We start from the raw sequence: 21,744 nt of genomic DNA, 5'->3' as shown, positions 1-21,744 counted from the left end.
ACGTGCTTTACACCTGTGTTTAAAATTTTAAAGCTTCTCAAAATATTGGAGAATATCTACCACCATGGGTTAAGCAAAGTTTTCTGTTAGAGAAGATAGAGTGCTACCATTTAAAAAAAAGTTGAAAAATTAGGCTTTATCAAGATAAAAACTGCTTATCAAAGATGTCTTTTAAAAATGAATTGGCAAAAAAAAAAAAATGGATAGGCAAGCAGCATACTGAGAAGATATTTGGTTAGCACATATATTTGGTTAGAGATTTGTATCTAGTAAAGTACTTTGAGATCTCTAATAAAAAGACAACACAGTTTTAAAAAGGGGAAAAGCCTTGAATAGTCACTTCACAAAGGAAAGAGATGCATATGCGTGTATACACACATATACATGTATATAAATATATAAATATACATACGTACATATACATGACATGGAACATATATTCATATATATGTACGTATAAAAGTATATATAAATAAAAATGGCCAAAAAGCACTTCTAAAAGTTCTCTACATTATTAGCAGGGAAATGCAAATTAAAAGCACAATAAGGGGATGCTACATGCACACTAGGATAGGATGATGAAATTTCCTAAATGAAATGGGCTGACAGCACCAAATGTTGGTGAGCACCTATGGGAGTATAAAATGCTACCATTACTATGGAAAATGGTTTTGGCAGTTTCTTCAAAGTTAAACATATCCTGTGTCTTAGCAATTCCACTCTTAGGTGTGTAAGAGAAATGAAAACCTGTATTTACAAAAACATAATAAAGGATCTTTATGGCGACTTTATTGATAATCATCTAAAACTGGAAACCGTGCAAATACCCATCACAAGAATGAATAAGCAAATTAAGATCTATTCATAAAATAGAATATTACTTGACAGTGAAACAAATTACTGTTAAAAGCAAGAATGTGAATGAATCCTAGGAACGTTGAAAGAAGCCAGACACAAAAGAGTACCTACTTTCTGATTTGATTTATGTGTACACTACAAAGTTATGATGATAGAAATCAGGGTAGTGGTTGCTTCTTAAAAGAACAGTTGATTGAGAAAGGGCACGAGGGAACTTTCTGGGGTTATGGAAATGTTCTACATCTTGATAGGGATGTGTAATACTTGGTTATGTGCATTTGTCAAAATTGATCAAATTGAGTAACATCTGTTCCTTTCACTGGATCTGTAATATACCTCGATTTTTTTTTAAAAAGTCAGTCTGCAGGAAAAAGTATTTGCTAAGAGACTAGACATTGTTTCTAATATGAACTCTGAATTTATGTAGGGCTTTAGCAAGTTCAGTCACTCATTCATTCATAATGTAAGAGTAAATAAGAGAGACAAAGCCCGTTGGCAAATATATAAAATAAAAGTAAACAAATATGGTGTAGTCAGTGCTCTGTCACTGAGGTATGAGCATAAAAGGAAGTAGCTGACTCCAGGGCCAAGGAAGGCTTTACAAAAGGAGGTGATATTTGATTAGGTTTGTCATGTTTTAGGAGGCAAAAGGCTTCTATCCATGGTAAAGGTAGCCCTTTCATTAGTCCTGAGTTTTAAGCTTAAGTTTTAAGATATTTCCTGTAGGCATATGACCTCAGCATTTGACCAACTAGACCTTGTTGACCATATGTGTATCTTTACTGTCAGTCTTTGATCCTTTTCCTTCTCATTTTTTAATTTACTTTGGGGAGTCTTCTTTTTCTTCCCTTTTCTTCCTTTTAAATAATAGTATGCATTGCTGTACTTATCTTTTACTGAAACAGTTGCCTTCCCACAGGTTTTTATCTGTTAAATATCTCCATTTAACAATTATTTGTCACTTATCTTTTACACTCAGGATATGAAAAGATGAACTAGATACAATCTCTGTCCTCAAAGAATTTTCTACTTAATATAAAAATAACTATAATATAGAAAGTAGAATATATCATAGAAAGGTTATAGAGAAATTATTATGGGGATTCAAAGAGAGGAGAGGTTAATTCCACTTGAATAGAATCAGTGAAGGCTTCTTTGACCTGGTATGTGAGCTAACTTAAAAATGGGAAGTATTGATATGTTAGTGATTGGGAAAGAGCATTCCAGAAGAAAGGCCCAGGATATGCAGAGGTATAACTCCAGGTATGATGAGAATATTTTGCCTGGAGTTATAAGGGATACCAGAGAGGATTTTGATGGTAGTTTACAGAGGGATAAGAGTTAAAGAAACTTTTTAAGGGTAAGAAAGACCTGAACTTGTTTGATTGTTGAAAGAAGGATCCAGTGGACATTTATAGGACATATTATGTAAGAAATCTGCTTTATATGCATAGAAAAAAGACTAAGGATATCTGTTACCATGGGCTATGTCTGGGGGGTCAGTAATTACAAGAATATTTGAGTTCTTTCTGCTCTTCTGCATTTAAGTTTTTTAACTTTTTTTTTTTAATATTTATTTATTTTTGAGAGAGAGACAGAGAACGAGTAGGGGAGGAGCAGAGAGAGGGAGACAGAATCCAAAGCAGGCTCCAGACTCTTAGCTGTCAGCACAGAGCCCACTGTGGGGGCTCGAACTCACAAGCTGTGAGATCATGACCTGAGCCGAAGTCAGAAGCTTAACCAACCGACCCACCCAGATGCCCCAAGTTTTTTTTAACTTCTGCATTAAAATTTTTGTACACATATTTTTGTTATGTAATTAAAAAAAAATTATATATCTGCTTCATGCACCCACTGTGGTGGTAGCTCATTTGCTAAGAACTTACCAGTTGAGAACCTATTGATTCCAGTTGAAGAAGCCTTTATCTGATACATCATGCTGCTTCTCTTTTATATATGTTTGTATGTATGTATGTATGATTTTAGCCCTAGTGAAGCAAATTTGGTTTATTTTACATTTTAATATATGCATTGTAAAGACTAAATGCCCCCAAAACTTACTGTTGTGTTTCAACTATAAGAGATTTTCCTCATTCAGCTTTCTTTCACATAAACAGGTTTTGCAGAAAGCAACACTTGTTGTTCAGAGTGAAGTAGACAAATGTGTAGAAGATATAATGAAGGAAAAGAATATTAACCCTGAGAAGGATGCCAGGTATGCTGTCTTTACAGTATTCTCTTTTATTATACACTTGTATGGTGAGGTGTGGAGATCACATACACAGTTATAAAATATTGGAGCTGAAGGATTTGTAGAGATCATCCATTTCAACCATTTCACTTCACTAGATGAGGAATTGAGGAGATGCTTTCTAAATACACATATGAACCACAAGCTATGGAAGACATTATTGTGATAAGAAGATGTGATTTTTAAAAATAATAATTTTATCGTTTTCAGTTTTAAAATCTGCATGAAGGCATGCTTACTGCAGATATCCGGTTATAAACAGCTCTATTTGGATGTAGAGAGTGTGAGGAAAAGGCCATATGATTCTGATAACCTCCAACATGAAAAGCTGCTTCTCAAGGTAAAATTTTGTTTTCAGTATTTGGAGTTATTGGACACTGGAAAAATAAATTGGGCTTGAGCTAGTAAGGTCTGTGTGCAAATTCTAGAGGCTTACACAGTCATCCAATTTCTTTGCCCCTTTTGTTGGCAAAAGATTTTGAGTTAACTATTTTTATAATATTCTGATAAGCCTCTTTAAAATATATTCACATAAATTTTAATGTTTTTAATTCTGAAATAAAAGATAAACTTATTAAGAGAGATATCTTTTTAACTGATAAGTATGAGTCCAGAAGCTTCAGATGTTCCCTCTACTTTTTGTATAAATCGCTCATTTAAGTTAGGCATTTTTTTTTTTAGCTTACTTTCAAATTGTGAACATGGATGTCCCATTTCATATTATTATGTCAAATATTTTAGGATTTATGGAATGTGAATTGCCAAATAATGCCACCACAGATTTAAAAATTAATAAAGTAATAAAATTTACTTTGAATTTTCCTATTTCTTATTTCTAAAGTATAAATACGTGAGGCTGGTGAGAGGCCAAAATTAGAGATTAGTATACCCGGAATAAGCTTTCCAGATCATCTGGTCTAGCATCTTCATTTTAGGTTTAGGGATGAGGATTCTAAGGCCCAAAGGAGATAAAGTAATTTGCTTTAGGGCCAATTTTATTTTTAATGGTTAAAGTCAAAGAAAATAGCACATTGTACTTGGAGTTAAGGGTTTGTTATACATAAAAATGTTGTAGAAAGAGGCATTAGTAGTATCTAAGTAACAGTAAGAGACAAGTTAAAAAAAAAAACAACCCTGTTTTTCAAAAAGAGTATAAATACATACTTCACTTAATTTTAAAATTAAAAATAAAACTTGATTTTGTCAAATGAGGATGATGAAAATACGTATCTCAAAGGGCTGTTAGTGTAGACTGAATTTGTATATTTAAAGTTATAGAAAAAAAATAAAAAAACACAAAGTTTTAGAATTGTGCTGGGCACTCACTGTGGCTTGGCCTCTGTTTATATCCTCATTGTTAATCATTATTCCCTTAACTTCTGACCCTTTTTACATAATACCTTCCCTTTAGAAGGGGTAAGATGTAAATCCAAGCATTTTAGTCAAGGGAATTTTTATCTTAGTGATTCATCATGAAACCCAGTTTTAAAGGTAAAAAGCCAGTTGCTGGCAGTGAACCACCCAGCCATTGCACAGACTCAGCAGTCTCTGTGGGTAAAGTAGGTACGTGTTTCTGTAAGTGTAGTTTAAGGCCCACCTTCACTAAAGTTAACGAGTGTCTTAATATTTAGAATTGAAGGTTCTACTTTTACCCTATGAAATCAGAATCACCAGAGATGGAACCCAGCAGTTTGATATTTGTGTATTTTATTTTACTTTATTTTATTTTTAATTTTTTTAAGTTTATTCATTTTGAGAGGGAGTAAGTGGGGGAGGGGCAGAGAGAGAGGGAGGGAGAGAATCCTAAGCAGGCTCTGCACTGTCAGCACAGAGCCTGATGTGGGGCTCAAACTCACAAAATGGGAGACCATGACCTGAGCCGAAACCAAGAGTTGGACACTTAACCAACTGAGCCACCCATCATCAAACCCCTTGCCAAACTCATGGAGAGATGCCAATATGTTAGTACAAAGAGAAGAGACCAGGTAAAATCTAATGTAATGCCTGGATTCACTTCGGGGCCAGAGTCTTGACCCTGTCTTAAAGTCACAAGTCTTCACATTTTATTTTAGGTGACAGGATACTCCTTTCATTAGGAGTCCTTTACTCAACAATGCCTGAAATTGTAGTGAAATGGAAAAAAAAATGCAGGTATTTCTGTTCTGCAAATATTCACAAACTTTTTAATAATTTTTATAAGTTTGTTTTCTTTGATGACTTTTGTGGTATTGAATTTAGAAAAGGATTAAACTTTTTCAACTTTATTTTGCTTTGGTTAGTTTGTTGCTAATATTTGATTTCTGTTCTTAAATCCTCAGTCTTAAGGAACATATTTACTTGAAACCAAGCCATATTATATTTTTCTTTTAAAATTATGAAAATTTATAAAATAATGATCATATGGATTGAAATACTAGCAGTCTTACTTCTTCATGATTCCCTCCCTGTCTCCCTTCTGATTAGGGACTAATCACTCACCATTAGAGTGGAGCCTACTTAAGTATTTAGTGTTTGAGGCAAGGACCAAGTACCTAACAGTGTTTTTTTAAGGAGGCAGTTTACCAATGCTGGTATATATGTATTACTTAGTAAATAAAGATACTTCACTGTTTTAGGTATCTGTATACTTGACACTTTTTCAAAGTCTACTGTTCTTTATATCAGTCTTTTAAGTTAGGGTAAGTACGCTGCATTTTTTAGGATAATTGTAATGTTCTCTTAAGTATAGTTTTTGTTGAACCTATAATTTGTCTACAAAAGCTATTTAACATTGAAAGCATTTGACTTAACTCATATTAGCTATGAGAAGAAAAATGTCTTGGTAAATTAAGAACATCACTATTATTTGTAATATGGAAGCATGTTTGTACAGCTTTGGAATCTTCTAATGCCCACGAAAAAGTTGAAGGCTAGAATCTCCAAGCAGTGGGCCGACATTGGTTTCCAGGGTGATGATCCCAAAACAGACTTCAGAGGCATGGGCATACTTGGATTAATCAATCTCGTGTAAGTGAAAATAAACTTTTTTTTCTTCTTTAAGTGAAATTACATGGAACCTCCAATATTATTAAACTCTAATAATTGATCTAGTTGTTTCACACTTTCTCTGAATTTGAATAGCTACACTGCTAGAAGTATTTACTGATGTGCTGGCAACAATATGAAAACATGGGAAAGATTTTCTGTGTGTATGATTTCTTTGCTGACTAATATCTTTCTTCTTCCTTTCTCTCCCTGGCCTCCTTTCTGATACCTCTTAAGTAATTATATACACTCTTTTCTTACTCTTTTTATCTTCTTGCCTCTTCTCTCTTGATTCTCTAATTCCATTTTGGGAAATACAACTCGATAAGATACAAATACAGTGTCTTCACGCTTATTCTTCACCATCTGTAACAAGTGATCCAAAGCCCTGACTTTTCAGAGCCTATATGAACTCTCTCTTTTTGTTTTTTCCTCCTTTAATACTTACACTTGGGCACATACATGAAATTCCAAAATATGTGATTAAAGTCAGAATTGATGGCAAAACTATTCTAGAAAATAAACTGAAAGATTAATATGGATGTGGATATGCAAATTAAAAGATTCTAGTGTTTGGGTCTCTCCTCGAATTGTGATTTATAGACTATAAAGTGCCTAGAATGGGGAATGTAACCAGTAGCAAAGTTTGGATGGTTGTCACTGTGAAAAAATTATTCCTAAAACTGTGCTCGATTGTTAATATTGAGAAAAAATGACTAGATTTGTATGGATAAAGCTATTTTTGGGGAAAACAGACACAGGAGGGTTTTGATATCTCCAGTTTTTTTTCCAGTTACAAAAGTATTTAATTTTCTGTAATATCTAAATTTTATAAGTGTAAAGATTCCCTGTAAGTACAACTGCCAAAGATGTAACATAATATAAAAATAATAATTACAAAAAGTGAGATTGCCAGTTTTCTACTTCGATAAGCAAACTTCCAGTTGGAATTGAAGTAGAATAAATGCAGTTTGTTTCCACTTGGAAGAATTATAAAATATTTTAAAATTCATTGTTTTTCAGAACACATGGATTCTTTGTTCTTAACCTTTAAAAACCATCTTTTTTCTTGGTACTTGTAAATTACACAGATACTTGAACCTCAGTTAGCTGAACACTATTCTGATGTTTCTTTTCTTTTTATGAGTAACATTGCTTCTTGCTCTTTTCCTAAGAAATCGAGATTTTTCAGCATTTGCCAGGGGGGCACTTAATTTAACTTAACATTGAAATAAGTTGGTAGGATTTGATTCAAGACTGTAGCAAGGGATTCCAATAGACCTTTAAATGATTTACAGACACTTGTATGTGGAGCTAATATTACTAATTTGAAAAATGACCAAGACGCACATATGTTAATAGTTATTTGATTGCCAATGATGTACTAGAGATGGTTGAAAACAGAAAAAATCAGAGCTGATTCCTCTACAGTTACGTTTGTTGTTCTGTGTATGGAGCTATGAGTCTTCGGGGTCAAAGTAGCAAGACAGTCAACAAGCAGGCGAGCTGTTCAAATATCCACATGTAATTTATTTATCTTTCTCTGCCTTCATTATCTACTCTCTTGAGATATTTTGTTGCTTTGAAATATAGCTGGTAGTTTGATAATAATGACTTAGGTTGAATGAATGTTGAGGCAGGTGTAGAAGAAGAAAGGATACTGTACAGAAAATGAATTCAAGAGAGACTGAAGAATTCAAGAAGAAATCTGAATAGAGGAGCAAATAGAAGCAGGTGACTAGAAGAACGTACAAATTAAAGCCAAAACTGTATGTAGGAACAGAGAAAAGTTAGGAAGGAAGGAGAAGGATGGAAGGCGGGCAGGCAAGCAGGTGAGAGGGAAGGAGGATAGGAAGGAGGGAGGGAATTCAGTGCAGATTATTGTAAGGAATAGTTTTCCTTATTGCACAGATGTTCCTTTTTCTTAGATGCTGTTAAGAAAGGGGTTGACTATAAGTTCATCAAGGAAATTAAATACTGTTCTGTGTTACAGATTGAGTATTTTAAGAGTAACTTGATTATTGAAATAATGTACTACTGAATTATATTAGTATCATGTATGAAAATGAAATATAAATAGTTTAGTAAAGGCATCCTTAGAGCCAACCTAGGGATAAAGAAGAAAAATGAGAGTATGTAAGGAAAGCATTGCACTAAAACCGAACTTTTCCTTTTTGGGGAATTATAGATCCCTTTGAGAATCTGATGAAAGTTTTGTATATTCTCTCCCCAGAAAATGTATACTCAGGAAAATTATGCATAATTTAAGGTGGTTCATGGGTACGCCTTCATTCATGAATGATCCTTCATTCACAGACTTCTGAGTTAACAACTCTTGTTTTTTAATGGGTTGAATGTTAGAGCCAGTAAAGAAAAATGGAAATCTATATTATTAATCTATAGAAGGAAAATTTGGTTAGAAATTTCTGTACTTTATGAAAATCTCAATGATTATGCCCTCTAAAATTTAAATGAGCCATGGAAATCCACTTTTTATTCTACTTCTTATCCTCATATAAGTATACATGTATATGTGTAGGAGTACCAGTGCGTCATGAGGTGATCCAGAAGGTTGAACAGAAGACTAGTCCCTAGCTTTAAGAACTCAAAGAAGTTCATTACTATAAGCCAACAGGATGTATGAGCCTGCAAACAGATAGCTTTATATATTTCTCTGTGGTACCTGCTAATACTTCTGTTTTATGGCCAGCATTTTAGTTATACCACTGACCAAGGAGGATATTTTTAGTGCAGAAGAAAGGCTATTGACCTTCTTCTCTTTGCACGGAAAACACCATTACACAATACTGACCTAAGCTGCAATAGAAGAAATAAGCCAAGGTGAAAGGATGATGTCCCAACAAGCACACATGGACTATTTTATAGAAAATTTAAAATCACAACAAACAAACAAGAAGAACTCTAGATCTGTTTTAAAGATAGATAGAATGCCTCTTGTTAAATCATTTGTTTGCTTAAGTACTTTAAAGCCTTGCCCTGTACTAACAGGATAGGCCTGATAGCTCAGAATTAAATTTTGACTCAGAAGCATTTCCAAGTCCCTGAAATGATTTGAGATGGAGATTGGGATGATTGTGGCAGTGTTATCGTCTTAACAGTAGTTTTTTAAATTTCTCCTGGATCTCTTCAATTTGAATGATGTATTTTATTATTTTTCCTAAACTTCTTAAAGGTATTTCAGTGAAAACTATACCAGTGAAGCTCACCAGATTCTTTCCCGTTCAAATCATCCAAAATTAGGGTAAGCTGGATAGATCAAGGCAACTATAAATTCTTGAATGTTAAAGTGTTGATGAGATTATCTGGATTTGAAAGTATTTCATGGTATTTTAAAAAATGAGATTATTTTTAATAAGAACTTTATAAAGGATATTGCATGATACATTATTTTAAAAGTTAAGTGGATCATAAATCAGTTTTGTATTCAGTATATTTTTGTCACAAGATATAGTTTGTCTATAAAATGGGGGTAAGGAACTTTAAGAAGGTTTCTTGAGGAATAGATTTGAAAATAGGAATAGGAAATAGCTTTGAAATAGAAATAGGAAAATGAAAAATAGCTTTGAAAATTGTGAAGTGAAATGCAAATGAGGCCCTATTATTAGCTTTGTCATTATTATTTTATTCTCATATTCCAATGAGACCTATCTTTGAAAAAGCATTATTAAAATATTACATTATAAAAATAAATACTCTGATAATGGAGAAAATGTCAGGTTACCCAGTGTGTGTTAGAAGTCAATGAGAGTGTATGTAGTACTCTTTTTAATTTTTTTAAGGATTTTGGTTTTTGGTATTTGTGTGACCAAAGCTTCATATTTATTTATTTATTCATTTATAGCTTTACATATATGTGTGTGTATATACATACACGCACACATATGCGTGTATATACACACACACAAACATATATATTGGATTTTTTTTTCAGATTTTTATTTAAATTCTAGTTAGTTAACATAGTGTAATATTGGTTTCAGGAGTAGAATTTAGTAACTCATCACTTACATACAACATCCTGTGCTCATCACAAGTGCCCTTCTTAATACCCATCACTTACCTAGCCCATTCCCCACTCACCTCCCTCCATCAGCCCTCAGTTCTCTATAGTTAAGACTCTCTTATGGTTTTCTTCTCTCTCTTTTTCCTTACCCTATGTTCATCTGTTTCGTTTCTTAAATTCCACATGAGTGTAATCATATGGTATTTTTCTTTTCCTGACTGACTTGTTTCATTTAGCATAATATACTCTAGCTCTGTCCACATTGTTGCAAATGGCAAGATTTCATTCTTTTTGATGGCTAAGTAGTATTCCATAGTGTGTGTGTGTGTGTGTGTGTATGTGTGTGTGCGTATGTGTGTGTGCGTATGTGTGTGTGCGTGCGCGCGTGTGTACATACATACACACCACATCTTCTTTATCCATTCATCAGTCAGTGGACACTTGGGCTCTTTCCATAATTTAGCCTTTGTTTATAAAGCTGCTATAAACATCAGGGTGCATGTGCCCCTTTGAGTCAGTATTTTTGTATCCAAAGCTTCATTTTTACTTTCTTAGATTATATCCAGAAAGTCAACAGCCTCTAAAAGAACAGAAATCTTTTATCTATTCTGGTTTATTTTTCTTAATAGGTAGAGATTATTAGAGAATCAATACTGTATTAGAAATGGATCAAAGTAACTTTTCACTGATTTCTTGCATAATTTTAAAGTTATTTTATGAGCTGTTTGGCTAGCTGCTATAACTGGTAATGTTTCTGACATAGGTATTCTTATGCAATAGTTGGAATCAACCTTACTGAGATGGCTTATAGCTTGCTAAAGAGTGAAGCTTTGAAGTTTCATCTCTACAACTTTGTTCCTGGTATACCGACAATGGAACACTTTCATCAGTTTTATTGTGAGTATTAAAATGACTTAAAACTAGATATTTCTAAGAAAATCTTTAAATCATTAGGAAGATATATAATTTAATATGTCTATTAAGTATATAACTTATGCTTTTATTTAGGGTCTTTGAAAAACAGGGAAATAATGGTAGATGGGTCCCCAAGAGTATTTTACCATCAGTTTCTATATTTGCTGAATAAAAAAATTTAGCAAGGCAGTTTTTTCACATATATGCAAATTTAGGATTTATGCAGTTTTTCTGTAGACATCCATTTTTGTAGTCAACTATAAAATGAATTTTCTCTCTTGAATACTGGTTAGTGAATGCTGCTGAGTCAAGGACAGACCATTCACAGATTATTTTGTTAGTCTTGTAAGAAAATTTAAAGGAACGTTCCCCACCTCCTATCCCCACCCCCCCCCCACCCCTTTTCAAGGCCAGGTTTTCTTGTGTTAGGTTGGTGGTACTTAATAACTGTTCCTAATGCTGTCATTATTACCACTGTTCCATTAACTTTTATTGTGATGGTATTTGCACACTGAAGGTTTAATCAAATGAACTTATCTTGTGAAGCTATTGCTCAGAGGCAAAGAATTTAAACCTAGCATAGTTTCCCATTCTCCTTTTCTTGATCTTTTTGTAACACCTTTTGCATGCTGGCAGGATATAGGAAACTAGTTAGGTAATAAATTGCCGAATCATAACTTCTTCATCTCCATTGTTGAAGGTGTCATCCAAGTCTCTCCTTCACACAGCCTCCCCGGCCTTCACTTGATCTCTTACTCCCGGCGTGTCGCTTCCTAAATTTCTCTTGCCTTTATCTACTTTTTCCCATCCCCCTTGTAACTGCACGACATCAGGCTTTTGTTACTAGATTACTGTTTTAGCTTTTTCACTAGTCTTTCTCTGATGACCTTCTTCCAGTTCTTCTACACATTGAAGATAGGACTATTTAAAATGAAAATCTAGGGGCGCCTGGGTGGCTCAGTCGGTTAAGCGTCCAACTTCGGCTCAGGTCATGATCTCATGGTCTGTGAGTTTGAGCCCCGCGTCGGGCTCTGTGCTGACAGCTTGGAGCCTGGAGCCTGCTTCCGATTCTGTGTCTCCCTCTCTCTCTGACCCTCCCCTGTTCATGCTCTGTCTCTCTCTGTCTCAAAAATAAATAAACATTAAAAAATAAATAAATAAATAAATAAATAAATAAATAAAATGAAAATCTAATCGTTTTGCTCCACTGCCTACAATTCTTTAAAAGGTTCCATTAGAAGGCCTTTCATAATCCATACCTTGGTAACTTCTCCAGGTTCATCTTCTGCCAAACACCAACTCCCCACAGTCTGAAATTTAGGCACCCTGGTCTTCTTTTAGTTGAGCAAATGTGTCGTGCTCTCTCTTGACTCTGGACCTTTCACTCTGCCTGGAGCACTGTTCTGGTCCCTCCTTTGTTTCTAGGTGATGCTACTCATCTTTCAAATCTCAGTTTAGACATGACGTTCTCAAGTCTTATCAGAGACTTTGTTCCTTCGGCTACCCATTTCTTTCTCTATTATTCTTCTCTTCTCCTCTTTTGGAATATTTTTATCAGAACTAGTGACCTGCTTTGGTATCTCCCATTCATTCATTCATTCACTTGCTGTGTGTCAGATGCTGTTCTGGGCACTGGGGATATGGCAGAAATGAGGCAAAATCTCTGTGTTTATGGAGCCTTCATTTTCCAAACCAAAACGAAACATTCCCTTAGTGCGGCATCTACCTCCAGTTACCACTCCCATTTATCTGCTCCCCTTCTTGTTGAACTTTTAAAATAAATGCTGTTTTCACTTCCTAACTGCTAATCTTTTTTCTAACTCCAGTTTGGTTTCTCTCCCTACTACACTGCTAAAACGGATTTTTTCAAATACATGAACAACCTTTTTTGTTGCCAGATCCACTTGCCACCTTTTTTTTCTTCGTGTTATTTGATACTTTTAGCAGCACCAGGCGTAAACCACCATGCCTTTCTTCTTGCAACCTTATCTGGGCTTTTCTGATGGCACATTCTTTTGTCTTTTCTCTGGCCCCAACTGACTCATCCATAGACTTTTTATGCTGAGCCTTCATCTACTCCCTTACTAAATGTAGGAGCACCTCAGAGCCCAGTCCTAGACCCCCTTCTGTCTTCAGCCCTTCATTCTATCTGCAAGTGGTTTTATCTAGTCCCCTGTTTGACATACCATATATGTACTAGTGATGCCAAAATGTACATCTTCAGCCCAACCTCTCTCTTTAGCCTCCAGCATTTGGATGTCTAGGTTTTGGTTTTTTTTTTTTTTTTTTTTTTTTTTTTTTTCAATGGAAAAGGTTAAAGGATCTCATGGGGATGGGCACACAAAGTAGGAGTTGATACAATGTGTTTTCAGATGGAGGGTCAGGTTTTTCAGGTCCCTGGGACCCCTGTCGATGATCTGCCTGAGGGCACTGGTTTCCTTTACCATAGCAGAGTTATCATTGTAGTTTTATTTATACACCCTCCTGGCCCTTCCTGACTGTACTGGAGATGTCTCTGTGCCTTGGCTGCTCCCAGATACAAATCGTGAAACCGGGTCAGTATAGCCCCAGCATACCTATCCATTAGTACAGACTCTAAGTGTGTGTGTTCGTCCTATGAGCTGGGAAGAGACCCTTCCTTGCCTTGGGTCAAGCTCAGCCAGTCTCCTTTTTTAGGGGTTGGGCATTTTGAACAGATTTTTATCCAAATCTGCATCATCTTTTCCCTGTTCTCCAGGTCTTATCTTTCATCTTGTTGCCAGGGAACTATTTATCCCCATTAGTCTTGTTTGATTTACTCCCCTAAACCTCTCATTGACTTTTAGCATAGTGTCTAGACTCCTGGGACTTCACTGACGGCCTCTGATAATTTGTTTTCTCTATGAAATATATGCTTGTTTAAAGATGCCAATTGAACATAAAACAAATATAAAAAGAAACAATCAAAAAATTCTCCCCTCCCCCAAATTAAACATTTTACCATATTTAAGTAAATACAAAGTGTGGTAGGTAAGAACGCAGTGCAAAATGACTTCTGCCCAGTATTTTTTCCCCTATTTATGGGTAACACGAGCATCTTTGAATATTGTTGATCTCAGTGCCCTCAGCATCAACATCTTATTTGGCTCCTGTCTAGGAAGAGCATCAAGGTAATATCTGAGGTGCAAAAGTCATTATAGGACCTTCTCAGTTGCCTTGTTTTTATCAGTTCTAGATTCATAAGAGCTGTGCATCATCCTAGAAACAATTAAGCTTATGTCTCAAATTTCTTGGAACATTTAAAGCAAACACACACACACACACACACACACACACCTCTCTTAATCTTACACACTGGAGTTTCCTCCCCCAAATTGATTTTTATACACTTTACTGTAAAGTTTTATGTCTTTTTAAAAAAAATCTTTATTATTATTATTATTATTATTAATGTTTATTTATTTTTAGTATATGTGCTGCCGAAGCGAGCACAAATGTTTATTTATTTTTGAGAGAGAGCACACATTGAGCGGGGGAGAGAGACGGGGACAGAGGATCCAAAGCGTGTTCTGTGCTGACCACAGAGAGCCTGACGCGGGGCTCAAACTCACGAACTGCAAGATCATGACCTGAGCCGAGGTTGGATGCTCAGTCTATTGATCCACCCAGATGCCCCTAAATGCTTATTTTTTGAGAGAGAATGAGCAGGGGATTGGCAGAGACAGGGGGAACAGAAGATCCAAAGCGGCCTCTGTGCTGACAGCAGAGACCCGATGTGGGGCTCTCACTCAAGCTCTGTGAGATCATGACCTGAGCCGACACTTAACTGAGTCACCCAGGTGCCCCTGAAGTTTTTTGTCTTAATTAAGGTTTTATTCTTATATTCTTTATTTTTAGATATTCTTTTTAGATATTCTTTTAGATATTCTTTTTTAGGTATTTAAATATTCTTTATTTTTAAGAGCATATTCTAACTAGAAAATAATTTCAAACCTTATTTGTTGGGGGACCGGGCCCAGTTCATTTGCACAAATCAATTCCAAGGTCAAAGTTTTTGTGTAGAATAAAGAACTATAAAAAGACTAGCTTTCACATATATTATTTCCCTGTGATATATCTCCATCTCCCATTCCCCTCGTTATCCCTACTGCTTTTTTGTTGTTGTTACTGTTCTCCATAGACAAGGCTGGAAACAAGTGAGTGCCAATTCAGTTTCTTAGCTCCATTGTCACCCTTGTGTTGTATGTCAAAAATGCAAGCAGATATCCATTGTCACCTGAGTGGTTTGGTGATTCAAAAAAAAATAACTCAAGTTTGTATAACAGAAAAGTTATGGCTCAATAACAACTTTATTGAGGTATAATTTATATACCATAACATTCACCCATTTCAAGTGAACAATTCAGTGAGTTTTGGTAAATTTGCCGAGTTATACAACTAACACCATAGTCCGCTTTTAGAACATTTTTATCATCCCAATAAATCCCTCATGCCAGTTTACAGTTAATCCCTGTTCCTATGGTTACCTTCTTTTAACCCCTTTTGGAAAACCTTAAGTGCCCCTGTGGCTTTGGTCAGGGACAGTAAAAGCATACGGGGAATTTTGAGGTTAGAAATTTTGTATGGTGTTTCTGTTGAGTCTAGTGTTTGAAACCTCCTAGAGGCAAAACAGCAATAGATGTGCTTTGTGGATACAACTCTTTTCCATCCTTTTCTGCAAGGCTTTCGGAGTCTTGCAAGGCCCTGTCAGCCCTCTGTAATTTTGTTCTAATCTCCTGCAGTTTCCTGATGTCTCATTAAATCAATTTAGCCATTATAGTCTCAGGCTGGTCTTTCTCTGAGACCAGTTTACATTATAAACCAACAACTCAGTTCTGAAGCAAGAAATTTCTAGTACCTTATACTTGCGCAGTTTGTTCGAAACCTAAATACTCATTTGCTTAGGCAGTAATGAAAAGCAATTTAAAGGACTTACAAGAATGGTAAATAGATGAGATATAATTGCCAAAAATAATAAACCAAAAATATCAAGTTTGCATAGATGTCTTAGTTTTCATACTACCCAACATATTAATCTCCAAATTTTTTATTGTACGTCCCTATCAATATATTGGGAGTAGGCATGGGGGGGAGCAAAGGTTCAATTTATATATGAATGTATAATTTCTATAGATGTACTATTCTAATGTATGCACAAAGTAAATTTTGAATGAAATAAAGATTAAAAACAATACCACTTAAAAATAAGTACAAGATTACCATTCTCAGTTTGGCTTTTGGAAATGAAAAGCCCTCTGCTCAAAGAGGCCTTATTCTTTGCTGTTCTCATATATCCTAGTTAACAAAAATCTGTTTTATCATATCAAGAGATTACTTTGAAATCTTTTTTAAATTGGCCTTCTTATGAAGTGATATTTCAATGTTGAAATGTTATGGTTCTTAACTGTTAGTATTTGCTTTATGACTAATTTCTAAAATGGAATTTACTTTTTTTCATATTAAGTGATTATGATAATCTAGTCACACTTTTATGTAGTCACTGCCTTTCCCTCCCCTCCTCCATTTATCTGAAATAAGTCACTTCTATCTCTTATTAAAAATCCTCTCAGAAGAGGAAATGAGATTCTGGTGGATACAAAGTCTAATTTATAACATAATAGAGACCACTTTTGAACTATATGATTTGGGCAAGTTACTTAAGCTCTCAGGGCACCTGGCTGGTTCAGTCACTAGAGCATGCGATTCTTGATCTCAGCATCATGAGTTCTAGTCCCATGTTGAGCATAGAGATTACTAAAAAAAAAAAAAAAAAAGTAAAAACTCTCTGTGCCCCCCATTTCTTCATCGGTAAAATGGGAATAACAATACCACATCATAGGCTTGCTGGGAGAGTAAATACACACATGAGCAAGTGGTGAGCACGACTATAGTAGCATTTGTTAAATAAATACATACATTTGATTGAATCCAAATATGGTTTAAGAGTGATTTTAAATTCACATTTTTTGCTTGTAAATGTATCTATTTACGTTTTTATTTTTATTATGTACTGTTAATACTTTGAGGGTTAACTTGGCTACTGTCATGAGGATATTGAAAAACAAAAACATTAAGCCTACTATTTAGAGTTTGTGTATACTTTTTTTTTTAGTGTATATGCTGCCGAAGCAAGCACTGTGTATTCTTTTTAAAAAGAGAAGATGTTGATATTTCATTGAAGAAAGTAGAAATAATTATTAGATTTATAAATCAATAGAAAACGGCTTTTGTGTACTTTATCCTTGTCTAATGTCTTCTTGTTATTTCAGATTTTTTGTTTACTTGAGGGGGGTGGAGAGAGAGAGAGAAAAAGAGGGGGGGGGGAATCCCAAGCAGGCTCTGCACTGTCAATGCAGAGCCCAACGAAGGGTTCAAACTCACGAACCGTGAGATCATGACCTGAGCTGAAATCAGGAGTTGGACGCTTAACCAACTGAGCCACCCAGGTGCCACATTTTCTCATTACTTTCATATTTGTGTTTCAGGGGTCTCTGGGAATAACTTTTTTTCCTATTCCCAAGGCATCTTTTGACAGTACTGTATCTCTTACATTTGAGGGATTTTATTGATACTTGAGACAAACAGTAAATATACTAAATATTTTATTGAAATTCCTGCTTATTTTGAACAAAAATATTTCTTATAAGGTTTTTCAGGTTTCTAGTAGTTTAATATGATTTCTGATTATTGTATTTTAATATATAATTTAAAGGATGGTCCTGTACTTTAAAATGAGGTGGTTTGGTTGTGATTTCCCTACTGAGACTATATTTATGTTTTGTTTTTCTTTAACCGCAGGTTACCTTGTCTATGAATTTGACAAGTTTTGGTTTGAAGAAAAGCCAGAAAGCATTATGTATTTCAACATGTATAGAGAGAAGTTTCATGAAAAGATTAAAGGACTCTTACTGGATTGTAATGTATCACTTACTTTAAAAATATGAATCATCCGTAGTATCTTCTATTTCTACCACATTTTGCACACACAACAGAATTTATATGTTGTAATAGAAAGTATCTGATCAATTACACTCCTTATATATAATTTCCTACAAAAAGATTTCAGAAATTCTATTTAAGAAAGCTAGTGGACAATCAGTGTATGTTTACAGTTGTTTATACACTGTTTTCCAAAGGTACCTTATCCTTCCAAAGATCCCTTCTGTAGAGTCCTGTGAACTACAGTTTGGAACTTGGGACTTAGCCCATTTAGTGTAAAAGTACAAATCAGGTATTTGTATTTAATTGGTTGATTAAAATGTGTCAGAATCAGTTTTCATTTTTATGTGTTGTACTATCAAGTCAGTATTGTAACCTTTCAAAGCTCTTTTAAGATTTTTTTGTGTTTTAGTTTGGAGATGATTGTTCTTTTTCTTTGTCATGTTTTCTTCCTAGGTTAATTAACAGGAAGAGTAGTTCTTCATGGTTTTCTTTGTTTGCATCTCAATCACATGCCCTAATGTTGCTTCATTAGTAGCAAAAAGCATTGATATGTCAGACAGGATAAAGAATCATGGCCTCTTCCTTTTTGGTTTCCCTGATTATTTAGCATAATGGATAATGAGAGAATGACGGTATTGGTGACTAGCTTTTTTGTTTCTAAATACCACACTTTAAAATATCACAGTGGTATTTTAAAGCTTAAAAGCATTTTCTCATCTTCAGTTATTTGCTTTTCAGTCAGTTATAGAAAAGAATAATAATGCTTGGTGTGAAGGCCTTTTATGAGGCTTCTCTGCCTGTGAGTGTTTATGAAAAGAGATGTATTGGCTAAGAAAATCTCAACTGTATTCAAAGGACAGTGGCTATTTCAATAAAACTGTCTTTGAACTTATACAAAAGGAAAACTTAAAGCTTTTCAAAAATACTGGTGAAACATCATTGGTTTATTTTATTTACGATTAACTGTTGCTTCTTTTTGCTTTGCCTCCATGGTGTTTCTGGATAATGGTATATGGACTTTATGGGTATTCTTTGAGTTAGTGGTCTGTGGGATTCAAAAGTAGCCTGAGGATGATGACTGTGCATTTCGTATAGCTTTATTCTCCTAAAATCTCAGGAGGGCATCAAGTGCTGTCAAGGATTATATAGTGATGAGCTTCTCATGGGAATGATTTCTTCCTTGTGTGTTTTAGACATTTGTACTCCTAGCAAAACTAAAAGAGTTTGAAGATAGGTTTGTCTGATCACTAAGTTCTTAAATCCTACAGAAACCGGCCTAGTAAAGACATATTTTAAATATGATGAGAGTTAGCCCGTCTTTAAATGTGTATATCAAGTGCTTAAGGACTGACTCATGTGGTAGCAAGACCTGAGACTTTCAGTGTTCGTTCATGTCTCTTGACAGACCTCTTTCTGCAAACTTGTCAAAGAGAGGTAAAAAACATCTGAGCGGAAAGTAACAGATGCAGTGTCGTATAGCACACACATTGAAAGCGCAGCATCAAAACTATTACTTTCTCAACAGGATAAAACACGTAAAAATTGGGTTCACTTTATTATTGATTGTGGTGGTTTAGTGTCTCCATATCACAGGCATTTAAAATTGGTTTCTTGTAGGAGACTTCTAAACCCTGGGATTATCTCAATTTTTTCTTTATGCTTTCAGTGCATTAGTTTCTAGCTCTGCAGTTCTAGGAGATGTAGCAAAATCCTGGTAAGGATCAGGTGCTAACCATTAAAGCTCATTTTATAGTGTTTACTATTACATGGAAAGCAATTCTGTTAGTCTTTTAATGTTTATGCTGAAAATTCTTACCTTTATATTTTAATCTTTCAACAGCTGAGGTCTTGAACTGATTTAAACCTTTGTCAGTATGCTTAATAAAGAATGACACAAGTATGTATGGAAGGGAAAACTTTTTAAAGTAATCAAGTTTTTTGTCTTCTATGGAGGAAAAACACTTTGTAATGTTTTGAAAATGTCATTTGAAAGTTTGGTCAGTAATATGTTCTTTAAATCCATCACTGTTTGTACAATATAGATACTGTCCTGCTCTTGCTTCAGATACTCAATAACCATTTCAGAAGCTCTGTAGTGAATTGGTCTAAAAGATACCAATAAATTTTAAAGTTTGATAGTCTGGAAGCCAAACTAAGCGTCCCCACTTGTAAATTAGAATGTAACATAGTGACATACGTGAAAAAATATAATTGTGTCTCCTGTCCTATTTTTCCTTGCTTTCAGCATATGTGTGTTAGAATTTTATGTAGTCTTAAAATCCATGTTTAGGATCTTCCCTGTTTCTGTAATAATGAATAAAATACCAAAGTAGTGATAGAATTGAAGTAGCAGGAAAATTATGTTTGTTTTAGCATCAGAAAAGTGAATCGATGTTAAAATCAATTTTTGTATATGCCAGATCAAAGAGAGCGTGCCAGTGACAAGAATGGTGTAAAAATAGAATTATACTGGTCGTAGTTCAAGTATGTTCTGAAAGACAATCTTTAGGGAAATGGGAGAATCAGGGGATATCAGTATGTCAGTGAACCTAGATCAGCCTCTCTTTGTATATAAATATGGTGATATAGTTAGATATAAAAATCAGTGTCTTACTGGCACCAGTTTAGAAAACAGGATCTTTTTCTTAAAAAATGCCCATCCTGATTTTTTTTCTACTTTAACAGCTACTTGGATTTGTATGTATTTTTCTATGTGGAAAATATATGTACTCTTCATTTTTATTCCAGTATTAATAATTGTTTAAATACTGTTTCTCCCCTTTGCATTCAGCGAAATAGAACTTGGTCAAAGATTTGCTCAAAGGAGCAGCATTACATGAGTGGAAAGTGGAATTCTCGTTTCCAGAGCAGAAAAGATTACACACTATCATGGCACAGAAGAGAAGTTTGGCTTGGAGGGCAATAATGTTTAGAATTAATGATCAGGGGCCAGCAGCTATTTTCTCAGGATAAATGGTCCACCTAACTTCTCTCTGAACAAGTCTGGGGAGGCTTCCTTTCCATTTTCACATTTTTGAACCTCTCCGCACAAGCAGATTTTTAACAAAGACGAAGGGACTTATTAAACATCTGAGAGAAATCATGAGTGAGCTGGTTCTTTTTTTCTGGCTTCACCTTTTGACAAGAAAAAGTTTAAATGTAGTTCAGGTAAGACCTAACTATTATAGGGCAATCCTTTCTTCTTTCTTTCTTTCTTTTTTTAATTATAGGGCAATTCTGTGGTTCTGTTAATGTATTAAAAAAATAAGCAGTGGCTTTCCCTGGGGGAAAAAGTGCTGGTTGTCAACTTAAAGAAATCGATTTTTGTCTACTTTGGATAAAACAATTAACTTCATATGTAAAAGCAATAGTTTAAATGTGATGTCATTTTGTTCAGAATGTTGTGAACAAATAAAGTGTGTCAAAATTGTTACAAGCCGCTCTGCTAATCCTTCGGTCTCTTCCTATCCTCCCCATCCCTTAAGCCATTTATGTTCATGAAACAGTGACTTCCTTATTTAACCCTTTAATCATGTTCCTATAGGGTAAATCAGAATACACAGAAAATTTTTATTTTTGTGACTAACTCATCCACTAATTACCTATTTAAGATGTTACTGGGTAACAACAATTGGTTATGAGACCAGAAAAGAGCTGGAAAAAAAGAAAAGAAGCTACCACTCCCACCCCCCATTCTTACAAAGGATAGGAA

The 21,744-nt window shown here is 34.8% G+C and overlaps 1 protein-coding gene across 7 annotated transcripts in view; it reads left to right on the top strand.

The window, feature by feature from the left end:
- The window catches only part of ELMOD2 (ELMO domain containing 2), a 31,661-nt gene extending 10,193 nt beyond the window's left edge, over window positions 1-21,468 (top strand). For all 7 annotated transcript variants that reach the window (XM_053901230.1, XM_053901231.1, XM_053901232.1 and 4 more), the window contains exons 4-9: window positions 2,976-3,073; window positions 3,320-3,449; window positions 5,982-6,115; window positions 9,327-9,395; window positions 10,921-11,054; window positions 17,889-21,468. In XM_053901230.1, coding sequence (XP_053757205.1) covers window positions 2,976-3,073; window positions 3,320-3,449; window positions 5,982-6,115; window positions 9,327-9,395; window positions 10,921-11,054; window positions 17,889-18,034 — 711 coding nt within the window. In that variant the 3' untranslated portion in view covers window positions 18,035-21,468. The remainder of the gene's footprint in view (window positions 1-2,975; window positions 3,074-3,319; window positions 3,450-5,981; window positions 6,116-9,326; window positions 9,396-10,920; window positions 11,055-17,888) is intronic.
- The last annotated feature ends 276 nt before the right edge of the window (window positions 21,469-21,744 follow it).

The sequence above is a fragment of the Panthera pardus genome, unplaced genomic scaffold, assembly GCF_024362965.1.
Source record: "Panthera pardus isolate Hobbes unplaced genomic scaffold, ASM2436296v1 HiC_scaffold_13, whole genome shotgun sequence".
In the NCBI taxonomy this organism is placed as follows: Eukaryota; Metazoa; Chordata; class Mammalia; order Carnivora; family Felidae; genus Panthera; species Panthera pardus.
Note: the sequence above shows the minus strand (reverse complement) of the source record. Positions and strands in the feature narration are given on the sequence as shown.